At 38.2% G+C, this 18,546-nt stretch overlaps 1 protein-coding gene across 3 annotated transcripts in view; it reads right to left on the bottom strand.

Moving 5' to 3' along the window:
• Positions 1–18,546, bottom strand: part of LOC131675425 (aromatic-L-amino-acid decarboxylase-like) — a 1,116,730-nt gene that overhangs the window by 730,582 nt on the left and 367,602 nt on the right. For 2 of the 3 annotated variants that reach the window (XM_058954401.1, XM_058954402.1), the window contains exon 6: positions 1,038–1,280. The exons of the other annotated variant lie outside the window; for it this stretch is intronic. In XM_058954401.1, coding sequence (XP_058810384.1) covers positions 1,038–1,280 — 243 coding nt within the window. The remainder of the gene's footprint in view (positions 1–1,037; positions 1,281–18,546) is intronic. 3 annotated transcript variants of the gene reach the window in all.

The raw sequence follows: 18,546 nt of genomic DNA, 5'->3' as shown, positions 1-18,546 counted from the left end.
AAATAACGTGAGATACATTGTCCTTTATTTGTAACCGTACGAGCGAATTAAGCAATTCTAATCCATGCCGCGTAGTGAATCTCTTGTTTATAAAATGTAATAATAGATGAACGAAATCATTACATCATTAAATCGATTACATCTAATGTTTTTTCTTGGTATTACACTAAACTTTCTTGATCACCTTTCCGTAATACCAAACTGAAATTATTTCCGGCCATGATCATATAAAACTTTTATATAATTAATATTTATATGACGTCTTTGATAAGTAATTTGGTTATAAACAAACAGCCGTTACTAACACATTAGTTTGTTCTAATGATACATCATAGAATGATTTTCACAGACTAGTGAAGTAAATTCTTTTTGTAGTAAAACTTTTTGTAGTAAAACTCTTTTAGAAGTAAAACTACTTTACTAATGTATTTTTATTTTCAATTCAAAACTTAATAATTAATAATTTAACTAGAGTAATAATTTAAAAAATTTGTAATTTTAAATATTTATTAAATGTTACTTTCTATGCCAAATAATTTTGACTTGCAAAGCCGCGCCGTCATGGTTGCCACTTCGATATCATTAATTTAACATTAACTTTTCAGCATAACGGACTACAACAAAAGCGGTTTTTGTTACATATTTATGTTGTGCACGGCTTTATGTATTTACACAGCAAGATTTAAAAAATAGATAACATTTTTTTGTCACCGCCGATTGGTCTAATGATAAACACATTAAAATTGAGTTGAGCGCCACTTTAGCTTGATCGCAACGGGCGCATGCCGGTCTCCCTTCCCGTTCCCCCCTGATCCACCAAGCGAGCGCCTGGCTAAAACTGACTGCTGATTAGTCGTCTTTCAAAGATGATTATCTAGTCACCTAATTTTTATAAAATTTTTTTATTAATTTCATCTTATATAACTTTATAAGACGAATCTAAAAATATCCGGGTTTAAATATATTTTCGAATCAGCCTGTATATATATATATACATATATATATATATATATAATATTTTAATTATTATATCTTACTTGATGTAATGTTTCTCCACGTAACGCACTAAATTCATCAGGTTCCAGAATTCTAAGTTTCACAAAACTAATCATCGCGTCCTTCTCGACGCAACTATGACTTTCTCTACTACAGTAGGCCATTAGTTTACCAAGAAGTGTGGTTTCATCTAAATGTGAGTAAACGGTCATTTCTTTAAGTCGTGCAATAGCTTGTGCTCTAGCAGCCAGCATAGATACTAATATGCATTCCGAAGCGGAACCCTGAAAATTCAATACTAGAATGGAAAAATGTCATCAGAATATACTTATACTTTCATTACTTAATTAATACAAATATGTCATCTCAATTTAAATAAATAAATCATAATAATTGCATGATAAAGATACTGCTAATCTAGCAGTTAGGTTTCTCTTATCTGTGTTTATTTAGCTCTATGTATTATAATATTTTATTACTGTAACGTTTTGTCTTATGCTACGTTATAATAAAGTTCGGACTCTAAGATATATTTACAAATCGCGTTTCCAAGAGCAAGCAAGAAGTTGACACACAGTATTAGATGCCTGATATGATCGCAATAACACTTGTAGGTATATTTCGAAATCGCTATTGAATCAATTATCGAACAGCGAACATAATATTAATCTACGCAGTTCGCTACTTCGACGGCCCGTTTGAAATACGGCTAAGTATTGTTACATCTATCGGAGAAAGCCCCGACAGCGCCGTAACAAATATTCGGTCGAATTTATAGGCGGAATTAATTTTATCAAGAGAGGAGATAGTCTAAGGCTGCTTTTTTCTTATAAGAGAGAGGGTTTTATAAGCTGAGATCTTAGACTATCATATAGGAGAGGATAATGACACGGCTAATCACTGAATAATGAAACTATATTCGAAGTACCTTCTTACCTCAGCGAAAAGCGAAATTATACTTACGAAAGTAGCTTCTTTTTACGCTTGGAAACCCCTACAATGCTACTTTTGGTACTTGCGTAAAATTTAAAGAAGCTTTGTCGTGAAATCGTGCGCGCGGAGTTAAAAGTTGGTGATTTACAAATTAAGTTGAAAATGCCGAATTTTTTTAGTATATATTACGTCCGGAATTTATCAATATTTAATTAAATTTACTTGGAAAATTCGCCTAGAGTAAGCGAAAATTATCGAAAGAGAAAAAGAAATAAAGGGAGAACCTGTTGTAGCCGGTACCCTTCGCTACCTTTCGAATTGTTCTTTCCTTTTTAATTTGTTGATTTGCAGTCCGTCGCTTACCAAGGAAATGATTGTGCCTAAAGCACCGCTCACGGCCAGTCACACTCCACAAGACGAGAGGGAATATCGGAAGTTTTCGGTTAAGTTGAAATTACGAATTTTCAGAAGTATCGATACCTTTATTAAATTAATACTTATACTTTGACGTTTACAAGAATATTTAATGTTTCAGTTTTAAATATACTTTTCTAATTTTAAAGATTCGACACCCTTTACTTAGACTTTACGCGCACGTCCTTACCGCTTCACTGTCTGTTACCGAATGTCGAGAGTCTTCCTGCAATCGAGGAAAAAGCTTCGCGATGACCTGCCAATTGACGTATTCGCCAATGTCACCAGCCAATGGGCTAATTGCTTAATCAGCTTCGCGAGTCGTTGCATATTCCATTCAGCAAATCTCGCAAATATAATTTAAATTTTAATTGGCGAGATGTGGGCGTCTTGTTTTTTGCGGCTTCTATTTTGGCGTGTAACTCCCGTAGTAGTTGGCTTGGTTTCTTCTCTTCTTCGTTTTTGAAAGTAATCTTAGTCGGTGTGCTATTGTAATAGACGGTTTGCCTATAAAACGCCGCCCGCTCTCTTCGTGGCAGGGTTGGTGGTGTCTCTACGTCAGTTGTAGGTTTCGCCAGATACATGAACAAGTGAGCCAATGATGACCATACAGCGGCCAATAGGTGTGCGCTCCATCCATAAATCCTGTATAGAACGTAGCCGTTGATGCAGGCGTCTAAAATGCCTTTGAGAAATTGTACGACTAATATTATCATAAGGATTCCTGCTGAAATAGTGCCGAACTTCATAAAATTTCCCCAGGTTTTCTGTATTACCGATTTGGTACAGTCTTCTATTACATTTTTGTTTAGTAGATTTTGAAGGTTTGATTCATCTGCAGGTGTTGTTATGCTATTAAGCCTTCTTGCCATATTTTCTAACAATGCTGGTCGTTCGATGAGGAAATTTGTATGATGATGTAGGCGATTGAGATCTACCAGGGAGTAGATTCCATCATTAATAAGATTGTTTATATCACTGTAATACCAAGTCAGTTTTTTCATTGGTTGAATTATAGTTGGGTTGGTAAGCAGTGACTGACTTTTTAACGGAGAGTATCACATGTTGTTGAATTTGAATGCTGCGGGTAATATTGAATTACAATCTCTCACGGTTCCGTGTGATTGTAATATGTGTGTTTATGGTTTTACGAAGAGTTCGTTTTTGTTACAAATTACTGGTAATTCGTGGTAATAGTTTTCAGCCTTCCTGAGACGGCATTCCATAGGTTGGCATTGTACTATGTGTGCGATTTCGCCTACTGCGACTGCTGTGTGTCCTGGCTGTTGCATGATAATCGTAGCAAATTCATCAGGTGCAGTGTATGCCAGTGAAAGAGAATTTTGAATTACTTGTCGTTGAAGTTCACATCTGTGTTTTACTATATCCTTGTATACTTGGGAAAATTGAAGTTTAACGTGCCATGCGAAGTAAGACATTTTTGTGTTAAAATACGCCGACAGAAGTATATCTTTGACATCAATTCTCTGTTTTGCTGGAATGGAACGGCCTGGTTGTATTTCTACTATGAAAAGTCTGGCTTGTTTAGTTGAGATAAGGCAATATCCGCATAGATCAAATGAATTTTCAGTGGTTAATCCGAATTGTATGATTCCAGTTGAGTTGGTAAAATACATATCTGGAGCATGTGTAATGTTATCGGATACTTTAGTTCCATAACCTTGATACAGCACTTCATACATATTGTAATTGCAATGAGGTTCCGAGTTTATTTGCCAAAATGCATAGAATTCTTCATTTGTAAAACAGTGACCATCTGTATAAGTACATTGCGTATCAAGAGGCAGGTATATTTCGTTTTTTATTATCGCGATTAAAAGGTGTCACTATCGCGACACCTTCATCGGGCGGCTTCTTTGTATCCCAGAACATACACATATCCCTTATACATTGGCAGCGCGCGCGAGGTGTCAAACCAACATCAAATGCCCCTTAACACTCAGCATGGGGCCCACTGGCACGCGGAAGGTGTCAAAGGTACATCAAATGCCTTTTAGACACTCACCATGGGGTCTGACCATAAATTAAAAGGTGTCACTACATTCGCACCTTCATCGGGCGGCTCCTTTGTGTCCCAGAACATACACGTATCCTTATACATTTGCGGCATCCTTTGTCCGCTCCTTTGTGTCCCAGAACATACATTGCTTATCTACTACTCGCTCCAATCGAGCGGATTCTTGCTGCTTCCTAATAGCGTCCGCACGTTTACGTTGTTCCAACTTCGCTTTCACGCGATTATTGACAATCTTGTCAAATTGATACGCGACTTGGTGCGCCATCATTCTGGCTGCAATGAATTCCTTGATTCACTGAAAAATAGAAAAGACAATTAAATATTAATAAAAATGGATAAAATTTTATAATAATACTTACTTGTTGGACAATCGCCTTTATTTGTTGGATTTGCAGTGCTTGAGGACTGCTCTCGTCTACAACTCGTTGTAACTGAAAAATAAATAATAATAAATAAATAAATAAATAAATATATACTGAGAAAAAATACTTACAGTTATTAATATTAAAATTAAGAGCCGATATAACGGCTCTCTTGCTACAGTCTGAACGGTAGGATTAGTAAGCTCAAATTGAGTAATAACATTATTATTAAAAAAAATTCTAAAATTTATTTAAATTATTTATAAATTATTTAAAAATTATACTTACATTTTCTAAAAATTCACACGCTCTGATGATATTGTCCATGTTTTTTTTTTATTAAATAAATTTATAAAAATATAAAAAACTTACTAAATGTTTAAATAATAATAAAGGATCACCACTTCACTGTGAACAGCTTGAATTTTCCCTTAAGACTGAACAACGAAAATCCTACCGAATGCACACACTATTATCAGGTATATTTTTCTACAATATACGTAACCCTACACACAAACGTAGACATTCTTTGAGTGAGATAGGACGTTTGGCGTGTCCTTTCCCTCCCCATGTGGGCTAGAAGGTTTGCCACTTTCTAAAAAACTTCATAAATCTTGAGCGACGTGCCGGTGACTTTATGGTCATCCGCAACAAACGCATTAAACGCAGATGGTCACGCGTCCGCGCTAATGAGCTTGTTTGATCATCCTTAAACTGTCTATGATCTGCATTTGTGATAGTTTGGTAATATAAGATAAGAGGGTAGGTAGTAAGCATAGATACTCTCTCTTTCTGAAAGTAGTGGAGAAGCTTGATGATCACCCTCAAACCAGCTGTGATCTACATTTATGATAGACATAATCAACTTAAGATAAGAGGGTAGGTAGTGAATAACAACAAAACACTTTTAACAAAGTAAAAAGTTGCATGAATGGTTTCTTTTGAAATATATTATTTTATTATTTTATTTCATTTATTATTAATCTTATTTCAATACCATAAAAATGTCTACCAAGTAATAAATTACTTTAATGATTTAGCTCTATTAATTTTTTGTACTTTAACATTATTTTTTTTAGTTTTACTTCATGTTTTAATAACTGGTTGTATAGAATTTGTTTCAATATTGTTTTTAAAATTTTGAAAGTAGTGAAATCTATCTAAAAACGGCCCGAATACTGTAAATTACTTTTAGAGGCTTTACATAACTTATTAAATAGTAAGTTTACTTTATAGCATAGCAAATATTACATTAAAATAAATAATCTACTGTTCACAATCATTATACAAAATTGAATATAGTATCACAATTATGACAATTACAATTTTGAGATACGTATAGAGTTTCGGAAGTAATGATAGACTTCAAATAATAGTACAATGTTATAAGTAATTTATACGTTAAATGCTAGTCATGAAAAATTTATATAAATTTTAGATAACTTTCATTCTTGCCGGGCCTCTTGCCAGATTATAATATGTCGATGGAAATTTGTCATCTGATGAGTATTAACAAAAATTTACTGTATTTAAATTGTTTTCCATAATATTAGACTATACCATAACATACATATTTATTTTAATTACATATCCAATAATTACTACATATTATATTATATGATTACTACATATCATATTATATTATATAAAATAATTTTTTTATATAGAATATAAAAATTAACTTCAACTCGTTTTGCTGGAATAAATATTCTTAAAATGCTGTGTTATTATATTACTTATTTAGGATATTTCAAAACATTTTTAATCTAATACATTTATCTTATAAGGAAAGCTCAAGTTAGGTTTTTCGTTTATGAAATCTTTTTCGAAATAATAATGAACAATAACGTAAAGAAATTGAGAAGACGGTTAGAGCCCACGCATAGCGTGCTAAACACGTTATAAGTTTTAGTATAGAGTGGGATCAAAAAAACTTATAGAATAATATGTCTAAAATATTGGGCTTAATTTCGATGTTTATTCTTCTCACTTGCTGTTAATTTTTAGCTTTCTTGAAAGTTTTTTGGGGTTGGATAATGAATTATTATCTTATTTTCTCAATAAATTATTTTATGTCTTTGGTAGCAACTGCAAATAATATGTATTCTTTGAAACTTAAATTTATATTCCTGGATCGAACCTGATGCTGTTGGCGAAGAGGCCCGGCAAGAATGAAAGTTATCTAAAATTTATATAAATTTTTCATGACTAGCATTTAACGTATAAATTACTTATAACATTGTACTATTATTTGAAGTCTATCATTACTTCCGAAACTCTATACGTATCTCAAAATTGTAATTGTCATAATTGTGATACTATATTCAATTTTGTATAATGATTGTGAACAGTAGATTATTTATTTTAATGTAATAATTGCTATGCTATAAAGTAAACTTACTATTTAATAAGTTATGTAAAGCCTCTAAAAGTAATTTACAGCATTCGGGCCGTTTTTAGATAGATTTCACTACTTTCAAAATTTTAAAAACAATATTGAAACAAATTCTTTACAACCAGTTATTAAAACATGAAGTAAAACTGAAAAAAATAATGTTAAAGTACAAAAAATTAATAGAGCTAAATCATTAAAGTAATTTATTACTTGGTAGACATTTTTATGTTATTGAAATAAGATTAATAATAAATGAAATAAAATAATAAAATAATGTATTTCAAAAGAAACCATTCATGCAACTTTTTACTTTGTTAAAAGTGTTTTGTTGTAGATTTCATTTATTTCAAAGTAAGCTATAGTTATTTTAATATTGCAAAAGTATTGATGCAACTTTTTACTTTCAACACTTCATTAGATAATAGTCACCTCTAATATATATTTATAATTTAATAAATTCTAATTTCATTTTTTAATTGCATTTTGTACATACAATAAGACAACTTACAGTTAGTCTACAATAAGAAACTTTTAAATACGCTTAATTTAATTTAATGTTTTATAAATACGTCGAGATATTTCTGAAATTCAAATTGAATTATATTACTTTTTCAAAATTTATCATTTAGAACAATTTAGAATAATTGTGGATTGTTGGATCATAGAGAAAGAAATATATTAATGAATAAATAAAAACTATATTATAGGTCAATGTCTATTTTTAGACACTTTAACTTGTTCTAAAAATATTATACATATAAATATCTTTTGAGCCTTTAGGCCATGGTTTTTTAACGATAGTAGAATTTGGAACATGAAACCAGTTAGTATTGTGGGGACTGCACAGTCGCGTCCGGATGACGCATCGCGGCAGCATCGGCGAAAGCAACAGCTAGCGCCACGGACGTGCTCGTCGTCGTTCAGTTCGAGCAAGATGGACGCAGCACTCGCCCACCTAGAACTTGCGTCCCGCTCGATTCTTCCGATAGATATACGATACTAAGTAGATTAATAAAATAATTATTTATTGCTACGCCGCTGGTTGTCGCCTTCATCATTTCCCCCGAACACGTCCCTAAAGTGGTGACCCCGACGTGATCTGGGCGGATTACCCTCGCGACACGCGGTTAGGAGAATCACCACGCCGCCGCCATTACAAGGAACGGCGTTGCCGGCGAAAAAACTTTCTCGAGCTTCACGCTTGCCACTGCCTCGTGTAGCGGTGCCACGGCCGCAACGCGTATCGCCCGACCGACCGAGGCCTGTCACGCGCGCTTTCGCAAAGCAGCAAGAAGCTGAAGCGAAGAAAGGAAGTGAGGTTATAAGTGCGAGTGCGGTGCTAAAAAAAGAGGTCAACAACATGGACGACATGCCGCCGGCCGGCGCCGGAGGTACAGTCGACGCCACGGCTCTAGCGCAACAGGTCCAGCACCTGCAGCTGCAGCAGCAGCAGCTCATGGCCAACAGTCAGAAGCACACCAACTTCAAGATGCCGGAGTTCTGGGAATTCTCGCCGGAAGCCTGGTTCGTGCAGGTGGAGTCGTTATTCGATTGCCACGAAGTGCAGGACGATGCGAAACGCTACAACCTCGTCATCACGGCGCTAAAGTCGGCCCACCTCAAGGAGCTCCTCGACGTCACCCGGCAGCCGCCAACCGACGGGAAGTACCTTAACCTGAAAACAAAAATCCTCGAGCGCTTCGCCAAGTCGCCAGAGCAGCAGTTCCGCATCCTTTTCACCGGCCTCACGTGTGAAGGCAAGAAGCCCTCGCAACTTCTGCGCGAGATGCAAAATCTTGCAGGCGCCCACATCGGCGACAACGGCCTCAAGGTCAAATGGCTCGACCTGCTGCCGGAGAACACGCGAGGCGTTCTGAGCGTCCTGGGCAACAACACGTCGCTGGACGAGATGGCAAGGGCCGCCGATCGCATGGCTGACCTCGCTCCAGCCACTTCAGCGACACCGCCAGCCTCCCTGACCGATGCGCACGACCCTTACGCCCGCGTACAACCCCTCGCGCACTCATGACCCGGTCCGACACTCCCTCGGGAAGCTGGAAGCCCTTAAAGATTCCAGCCGTGATCAGCTGATCGCAAGCCCCCGTTAACTGAGGCAGACCTGGCTAGACTAGAGTAGGGGCAACCGAGCGCGTGAGAGCGAGCGAGACCGCAGATACGAGATCGATCGGACGCGAGCGAGGGGAATCGGCAAGACCAACGAGCAATAGATAGACAAGGATAGGCAAGCGACGCTAACTGATCAGCCAATCGTTGTCGACTTAGAGGTAACTAGACTAATAAAACAAAACCGACACTATCTTCGTAGCCAATAGGGAAATTAGGCGCCAAGGCTTGACCAATGAATAAATTACGCGCGCGAAAATACCGATATAGACGGCGCTGACACCCGGCTTAGCAACAGGCTAACCAATCATTTAACTGCTAAGGGGAAGTAAGTTAAGAGAAGCAGCGCGTCACCGAAAGACGCCGCGCCAGTAACTGCTGAACCCTGGTGCCGACCAGTTCCCGCTAAACTCTGGTGCCGACCAGTGCACCGTTGAGCCTGGAGCCGACCAGGGAATTTCTGCGCGAGTGCCGCGAGAGAAAGTGAGCATTAGTGAGCATTATCAGAGCATTAGTGAGCATTATCAGAGCATTAGTGAGCATTAGCATTAGCAGAGCATCAGCATTAGCAATAGCAACAGTAGCAACAGCCCAGCATAAGCATCAGCATTAGCATTAGCAACAGCAGCAACAGCAACAACGGCAGCATCAACGACGATAACAGTAGCGGTAGCTACAGCAGCTTTAGCGACGGTGGCCGCGACCGTAATCACCTTAAGAAAGTGCTGGAGTAAGTACGCTTCTCTTCTCTTAATTATCGCGTGATTGCCGAACGTCCGCGTTACGGGAGTGCCGCACGACCCTCGCGCGTCCAATGGAGCCGTTTTCACGCATACTCTTATCGCTGACCTTCCGAACATTTTTCTGTTGCGCCGTCGTATTGTCCATTGTCTGAAAGACGAAATCGTCGCATGATTGCCGAACGTCCGCGTTACGGGAGTGTCGCATGATCTTCGCGGGCCTAAAAGTTCGCTATTATGCGTGTTTTTCGTCGTTGACCTTCCGAGCGTTTTTCTTTGTTGTGCCGTCATACTGTCCGATGTCCGAAAGACAAATTCTTCGAGCGCGCATGTCTATGTACCGTAAATTAGTCGCTTAGCCTCACCGATTTATCGGTTGACAAATGAGCTTTTTCCCGTTGTCGCGTGGAAAGCGAAACGTTCGTGTGCGTACTTGTTACAGTTTTCTTTGAAGCGATTTTCCCCCGCGAGTTGATATTTGACAAAGCAAAGCATGACCTTCGCGCAAGCGAGGAATTCATACGCGCGTCGATAGATTCCCTTGTGGAGCCGGTCGAATACATTGCGTGAGTCGCGTCCGACCTTCGTCCGACCGACAAGTTTTCCATGCACACATCACTAGCCCTTATTTTCGTTACGTAATTATTGCCGTGAGGTGTTAACAACATCGGTTGATTAGCGATTAACCTTCGCGCGTCCGACCGAATTCTTGTGCGTGTGTTTACCTCGAGCGAGCTGGAATTTTTACCGCGAAGTAGATAACTCGACATTACGTAACTGAGTTCGAAATCCGCGAGACTGTTCGCCCCAGCTATCATCCGCCCAAGTCGACGTTGCGTCGTGGTACGCCATTCATATCCCTATTAATCTAGATTAGGCTGACCATCGCGAGGGATTGACTACTGGGCTGACCTGGGGAATGTTGGCCTAATAAATTCGAGTCTTATTAAAATTGGTTTTATTATTAACTGTACCCACTTGATTACCTCGTCCCCCGTAGCTTTCGCGATTGGTCCCGAGGTTAGCAAGAGTACGCGAATGAATTAATCGCCAGTCCGTCAGATAATCACGCGATCATGCGAACCACGCCATTAGTTAACTAAGGACCGGAGGAGAACCTCCCCCTTTCCCTTCCGGCTACTGATCCGTTAGTCGAGGCGCCCCTGTGACGCCCCCCTCAATATACCCGCTTCTGAGCCAAGAGCCGTCGTGCCCCGGACCATACCTGACTAGCCGAACGAGCCGCAGCCGTGGGTGGCCTGAAAGGATAAAAACCACCCGTTGTCCCTTCTCTCTTTTCGTTTGATACTCTAGGTCTCGAACGAACCCGTATATAGGGTTTCGCGCTCCCACTCTCTTCTCTCCCATAGGTGATAGCCGCGCGTAATCGGCATACGACGACGACGACTTCAGTTGGAGGAAGGAGACAGCGGGGAAACCACCCGACAATCACAGCGACCACCCGACAATCACCCGACAGCCGATGTTGCAGCGCTACCTGCCCTCCTAACGCGAGGACACGGTAGATGGCGCCCAACTTAAATAAATAAAAGCTGCATACATCATCGGCTAACTGCGCCGCTGGCGGCAGTGCGAGACCGGAAAAAGAATTGTGTCTACCATTCATTTATTTTTCCCTCCCTCTCCCCCCGTCGCAACTGATACATACATATATGCTTAAGCATAGGCCAATATAACAGATACAAATCTGTTCCAAAACATACATTGCTTATCTACTAACTAAATTTCCACCAATAATCAAGTAACAATATTATCCAACTCCAAAAGTGACTAAGTATATTAAGCAAACAGACACAACAGGAAATATCTTCAAGAGTACAGCCAGCATTATGCTCAAGCGAACACAGCCTGATTCAAAAGTATCCATCTAAGAGGCGAGCCAAATCCACGTCTTTTCAACGAGGAATTCGTTAGATATCAGTAAGCTAACCAGTACGTAATCATTTCAATTGATGAGTGGAGACATAACGTAGCATCATGTTGTAGTTTTTGGTAATTGCGTTCTTTTCTCTCTCTTTTTCTTTTTCTAACTCACTTTTTCTCTCGTTCAATATAATACAATAAACGATATAATATAATAATTCAATTAATAGCCGCGCAACAATAACGAATCCATACGTTTCTCCCGGTTCTCTGCGAACTTAATTGTAGTAACTAAATTTGATATCAATGACGCAGAATAAAGTGCCTTTTATTGAGCAATCTGTATCGGCGTCTCCTCGACCTTATATTGTTTGCGTATCCTCACTCGAACTCGTACAAAATCTATTAACGACGCGAGTACGTACGATTTTTGCGCTCATTTTCAGGAATTGATCTTTCTCAGCGGCTTATCTTTCAAGATGATTGCATCCTAGATATAACAGAGTATTGTACAACAGCTGACTAGGTCAACGTAAACTACCCGCGTTTCAGCAGGCAAATATTAAAATGTTGTAATTTAGACATACAGTAACTGTTTTGGTTTCTAGATGTTTGTACAGTGGACAGACCCATTATCTTAATTATAATCTTTTAGATTGGAAAATTCTAATCACTTTTTTTTCAAATCACTAGAGATAAAAATGTTTGTTGCATCTTAAAGCGTTTTTTAATGACATTTTTATATTCACCATAGTTGAAATCACCGAAATTCCAATTCAATTCGTGATAGTAGAAATCCAGCCAGCTAGTATAACATTTATATTTCTCTGTTAGTCAGCGTAATTACGATTACTGTGCTATATAGTGAAATTGAATCACTTTTTATAAACTAATCCTGACTCATTAGATGAATTTTATCTCATTTCTATTTATTCGATTGTACTAAATGATGCGGTCATATAGAATAAGCCAATATACTGTCGTTTCTTTAAGAATATTTTCTTTCATGTCAAATTCCAAACGCATATCAACTAAAATATTCTTCAATGATTCGCTTTGTGTGAAATAATCAATCAATATAAAAAGCATGTGATATCTTTTGAACATCGTTTCGACATAATTACTGTAGTTATTGTTTTTAAAATTGGCATACATATCGCATAATAGTTTTTAATAAAATCAATGTTGACATTACAATATAAATAACCCTAAGAGTTTAGATAAAGTTTTAGATTACTGATGTTGCAATGACGATTAGTTCGGAAGGCTAATATAACGTAGCGTAATTTTACCAACTGATTTACTGTTTTCATCGTTCAAACTTTACTTGATTTGTTAAGCAGCGTTAGTTATTCGTAGAATTCCCAACTGTAAAAATATTTAAATGCTTCTTCCTCTTTTGATAAAGTCAAGTAGACAATTTTTCTTTACATTACATGCAGTTATGTAAGACATCAGCTCCTTGACAAGTATTATATCAATGTTGAATTTGATACATTGCATTTACATCAGTACAGAATCTGATGGGAATTAAATCACGTTTCATATTCACTAGTACTTTGTGATAGCCCTTCTATCTAAGAATGAAGCACATAGGAATTAAAATAGCAAGGTAGCCATTTCGATTAATTATTCTATAATTTTCTTCTATATCGATCGATCCGGCATTTTCGATGATCACAGGCGTACTTAGATTTAAAAATAAATAATTTTACATATCATTTATGAGATCTACACTCTTACATTTATCTATTTTTATAGCACTCAGCTTAAATTTCATTTTTTCAAACAAATGACGGATAGTGTTGTCAATGAAATCGGTATTCGTTAAGAGTAGATTATCTTAGCCACTCAACCGACTACAAATATATACCTAATTGTGAGATATTACCAGGGTAGTTTCAAAAATCTATGTAAATTGAGAGAGATGGTACTACTAGTATACACTGCCGGCCAAAAGTTTGGAAACACTTCGTTCGGATTTCGAAATATGTATTTTTCCAGGAGTTTTGCCTCGAAAAAAGTATTTTTTGCTCATAATGACACAGAATCAAGCCTTTCCAGGTAACTTGAGGGTTAAGGTTTTAGATAAAAGTAGTATGAACTTAGAATTTTTGCCAGTCCGTTTGTTTTCATAATATTGACGATATGAGAGTTTATTATCGATGAGAAATTTATTGTGATGTTCTACTTTTGTTTCCTTTTTTGGCTTTAAACTTTTATCCATATTACTTTGGTTTGTCAGTATTGTTTTTTTATAAGTCTTGTATTTGATTTCCCTCATTTGAGTCAAAACTGTAAGCGTCTTTAAGTTGTCTCGAATATTTTTTTTTATTTAGGAATTTGTAAAAGTTTTGGCTTACATATTTATATTATACGGCTCAGTCATGGGAAAACGTAAAGAAATTCCACTTGAAAAAAGGGGAGCTGTATTGGCATTACATAATGAAGGTATCTCATATCGTGAAATTGCCAAAAAATTGAAAATTTCATTGAAAGGTGTGCATTCAACGATCAAAAGATTTGAAGACACGGGTAATCATCACGATCGTCCTCGAACCGGACGTCCAAAAGTAACTACTTCTCGCGAAGGTAAGCATATAGTGGTTACCAGTAAACGGAATAGACGGTTAACAGCTCCCGAAATATGCGCAGACATCAACAGAAGTCGTGAAAAACCGGTTTCACTAACAACTGTAAAAAGAAGATTAAACGCTGCCGGACTCAAAGGATGTGTTGCAGTGAAAAAACCATTACTACGTAAAGAGAATAAAAAGAAAAGACTACAATGGGCTAAAAGGCATCGAAACTGGACGATGGATCAATGGAAAAATGTGCTCTGGAGTGACGAATCCAAGTATGAAATATTTGGCTCTCGATGTAGAATTTATGTGAGAAGAAGTGCGTCCGAAAAAATGACACCTCAGTGTATAGTGCCTACTGTGAAGCATGGAGGTGGCTCAGTGATGGTGTGGGGATGTTTTTCTGGCCATGGAACCGGAGATTTAGTGAAAATTGATGGAATAATGAGAAAAGAGCAATATAAAAATATTCTCGTTCGTCATGCGATTCCCTCTGGATTAAGAGGACCCGGCCGTGGTTTTGTCTTCCAGCAAGACAACGACCCAAAACATACGTCGATCCTCTGCCGCAGTTATTTAGAGCAAAAAAAAGCTGATGGTGTCTTGGAAAATATGACATGGCCGCCGCAATCGCCAGACCTCAACCCGATCGAACTTCTGTGGGAAGATCTCGATCGAAAAATAAGAACATGTTGTCCAACATCCGCTGGAGACTTATGGGAGAAGCTAAGAGAGGCGTGGGCTTCTCTGAAACAGGAAACTTTGGACAAACTTATCGAAAGAATGCCACGGTTGGTGAGAGCAGTCATCAAAAGCAAGGGTGGATTTTTTGATGAAAAAAAAATCTGATATATTAATACCTTTTCTTTATAGACTTTTGTATTTTTCTTTTTATGTCTAGATACACTTTTTCTTGTTGTCTAGATATATTTTTTCTTGTTGTAAAATATACATTTTTTGTTGTTATACTATGTTTCAAACAAGTGAATCAATAAATTTCCTAATTAATTCATGAATACATATTTTTTCAACACTGTTTCCAAACTTTTGGCCGGCAGTGTATATCGAGGATAATTTCACAACAACATTTGGATATGAAAAAGCTATCCGCAAGATGGGTGTTGCGATTGCTCATGATTGACCAAAAACGAATTCGTGTGAAGAATTCCAAAATATTTTACCATAGACAACATCAATATTTTGGCTATATTGTAATGCGGTGCATTACAAGGCCTTTTCAGAGAGTGTTGCGCTATTTGCAACACCTCAGAAAAAGCCATCCCTGTCCCCTGCCGCCCCGTAGCCAGCTGAAAATACTTAATTAAAACGCGCCTAATGCGAAAATCATACATTTTCCCTTACATGTTAACCACAACCGAGTAAATAAGGAAAACAGAGAGCACATGCACACACTCCTGACCACGTGTTGCCGGCGGGCAAGAAAAACGAGAAGACTTGACTGGGAAGTGCAGCGGAAATGCACGTAACGGCACGTGTCGACCCGTTACACTCCCAGACACTGACACTGACACCCGGAGCACGCTGACACTCCTGGGGCGAACAGAAAATCGCCGATGAAGCGGCAGCCGGCAATCAGCTGAGTCAGACTGCTGCGCACCATCGACGACATCCTGAACGCCACACACACACTTGAGATGAACCACTGCCGACACACACACAACACTCCGAAACCGCACATGACCGAAAAACGGAGCGCTCCAGGAGGCGCTACGATTACCGGCACCGAGACACGACGTGCACGCGTTAAAGAGTAGGCGGCCATTTTGGAGCGCTAAGCTAGACAGAACGGCAGCGCGGTAGACTAAGCGGGAGTGCGAACGAGATAGACTAATTGAGGGGAAGAGAGAGAGAGATAGATAGATTATTAAAGGCGCGCCTATAGTTGACTCAAAATTACGATATTTATTTGTACGCGTATGCGAATTAATTGTAAATAAATGTAAGGCGATTTAAAACTTGTTTTAAATTTAGAACTAACTTAAATTAAATGCATTAATTATAGTTGAACCGTATCGTATGGATTAAATAATGTATGTAATTTCGCACGCTCTTATACACTTGAAAGCGATAAGCCGCGCATTTATTGAAATTAATAGCTAGCCGATGAAATTTGAAACTCTGACGAAATTCGCTAATGACGTCACGACCAATAGGCAAATCATTAGGATATTTGATTTCCGTCCTCATCAAAATTCCGACAAGAGTAGGGATGAATCTTTCTCTTAGATTAAATGCTGACCGACCTAGTGGGGGGTGAGAGAGGGTAAAAATTGATGCGTAATAGATAAGACAGAGGGCGCTGTTACTTTCTTAATTTACATATTGACCAATAACGACATACTCGGAGGGCGCTACCGATATCCGAATTTGCATATCGGCCAATAATAGTGTTTCTTCTCGGAAAGAGGAGAGAATGAGAGATCTCTGACCGCGGAGAACCGTTTCTCTTCCATTTTGCCACTGGATCTCGCTAAGGACAGTTTCGAGCGGAGTAGTGATAGCAAATAGTTCTGTGATTTCTTTTTGTGAAGGATTTATCGCCGCACAGTTTCCAAGTAAGTAGTGGAAGTGTGACTGACCTTCCCGAATAGTTAGGGCATTAGGATACGAGTAGATCGTAATTCGCCGAGGCGCGTGGATCCGTCGCGGTCGCGATTGCGAGTTCTGACCGAAGCGCGTTGACCTTCCGCCATTTCAGTGCGCGGTGTATGGCTTTAAGAATAAATGAAGTTAACTTGATATTGCGTCCCGGTAATTTCACCTAAGTCCCAATATTTTCCTCTGCAAATTATTTTCAGCCGCGGACGGAATTTTATAAGTGAAATTTTGAATTAATTTTCTCTTTACGGTAACGAAACGTACGATTCGACGAAACACGACCTGAGACAAAGGAGTGAGAGCTAAGCGGCCGGATATCCTCTGTGATTCTGCTGGAAGCAGGATATTGGACATAAAGGATTGATTTGAACGAGTATATCAGGACGAACATCGTCGGAGCTTTAAGTGATTTTTCAAGTTTCGAACAGTTTTGGAATTTTGAAATTACATTGCCCGCTCTGCGCAGTCGCACGGCGGGCAATTCTACCGACGAATTCGCCGTTGACTCGATTTTCCAACAATCACTGTAGGTAAGGGCGGTGATCTGACACCCTGCTACCAAAGTTAGGAAAATCACGTCCAACGAAAATTGGTGTTGGCGATTTTAGCTGGTGAGGCCTACGCCCCCCGAAATCCCCCTTCACAATATTACTTCCAGATAATGTTAATTTACGACGCATTTAATTCGAGTACATAACACTTTTTTGATAGCTGCTGATAGTGAAGTTGATAATGATGACGTTGCCGTTGATAATATTATGAGAATCGTTATTTCTTTGACAGACCTGAATTCAAGGATTCTGTAACGTGAAAGTACTTGCGATTACTGATTACCGCTAAAATAAAGAGATTTGTGGACAGATAATATGAAATGCGCAAACAAAGAAAAAATATGTAATTGGAAATTCTCTAATCATTTTTAAGCGAGACATTATTAACGTCAACAGAAAGAAGTATTCGGGAATATATAGTCTAATGGAACTTTTAGTATCAAAAAATCCTAAGACTTCTTTAATTGACAATAAAGAATATAAAAATTTCATCTAAATTCTTACTCGAAGAATTGCATATAAGAAAAACTACAAAGAAGATGCAAATTTTAAAAACAAAATTATTAAGAAATTCGAAACGTACATTCTTCCATTTGTTAAATCAGTAAACAAAAAAAGAAAATCAGTTACTGAAAAAGGTATGCCTTCGATATAAAGTCGCTAGAGTAAGCACGTCAATGAAGTATGTATATTGAAGCAATCCTAACGAGTTGATCTATTTGCTCACATTACTAATCCCCGAACAATTAGCTGGTAATCCAAGTTACGTAAACGAAATTAACTCGATCATTAAGGAACTTCGCGAAGAAGGGTGTATGCATACTTATACTTTATAGCATTCTAGTCTTTATCGTCATGAGCATCGATATGTTCGGACGTCACACAGTGTGCTCATTTGGACAAAATTC

This window comes from Phymastichus coffea, unplaced genomic scaffold (assembly GCF_024137745.1).
Source record: "Phymastichus coffea isolate CEN01 unplaced genomic scaffold, Cenicafe_Pcof_1.1 PCOF00021, whole genome shotgun sequence".
Taxonomy (NCBI): Eukaryota; Metazoa; Arthropoda; class Insecta; order Hymenoptera; family Eulophidae; genus Phymastichus; species Phymastichus coffea.
Note: the sequence above shows the minus strand (reverse complement) of the source record. Positions and strands in the feature narration are given on the sequence as shown.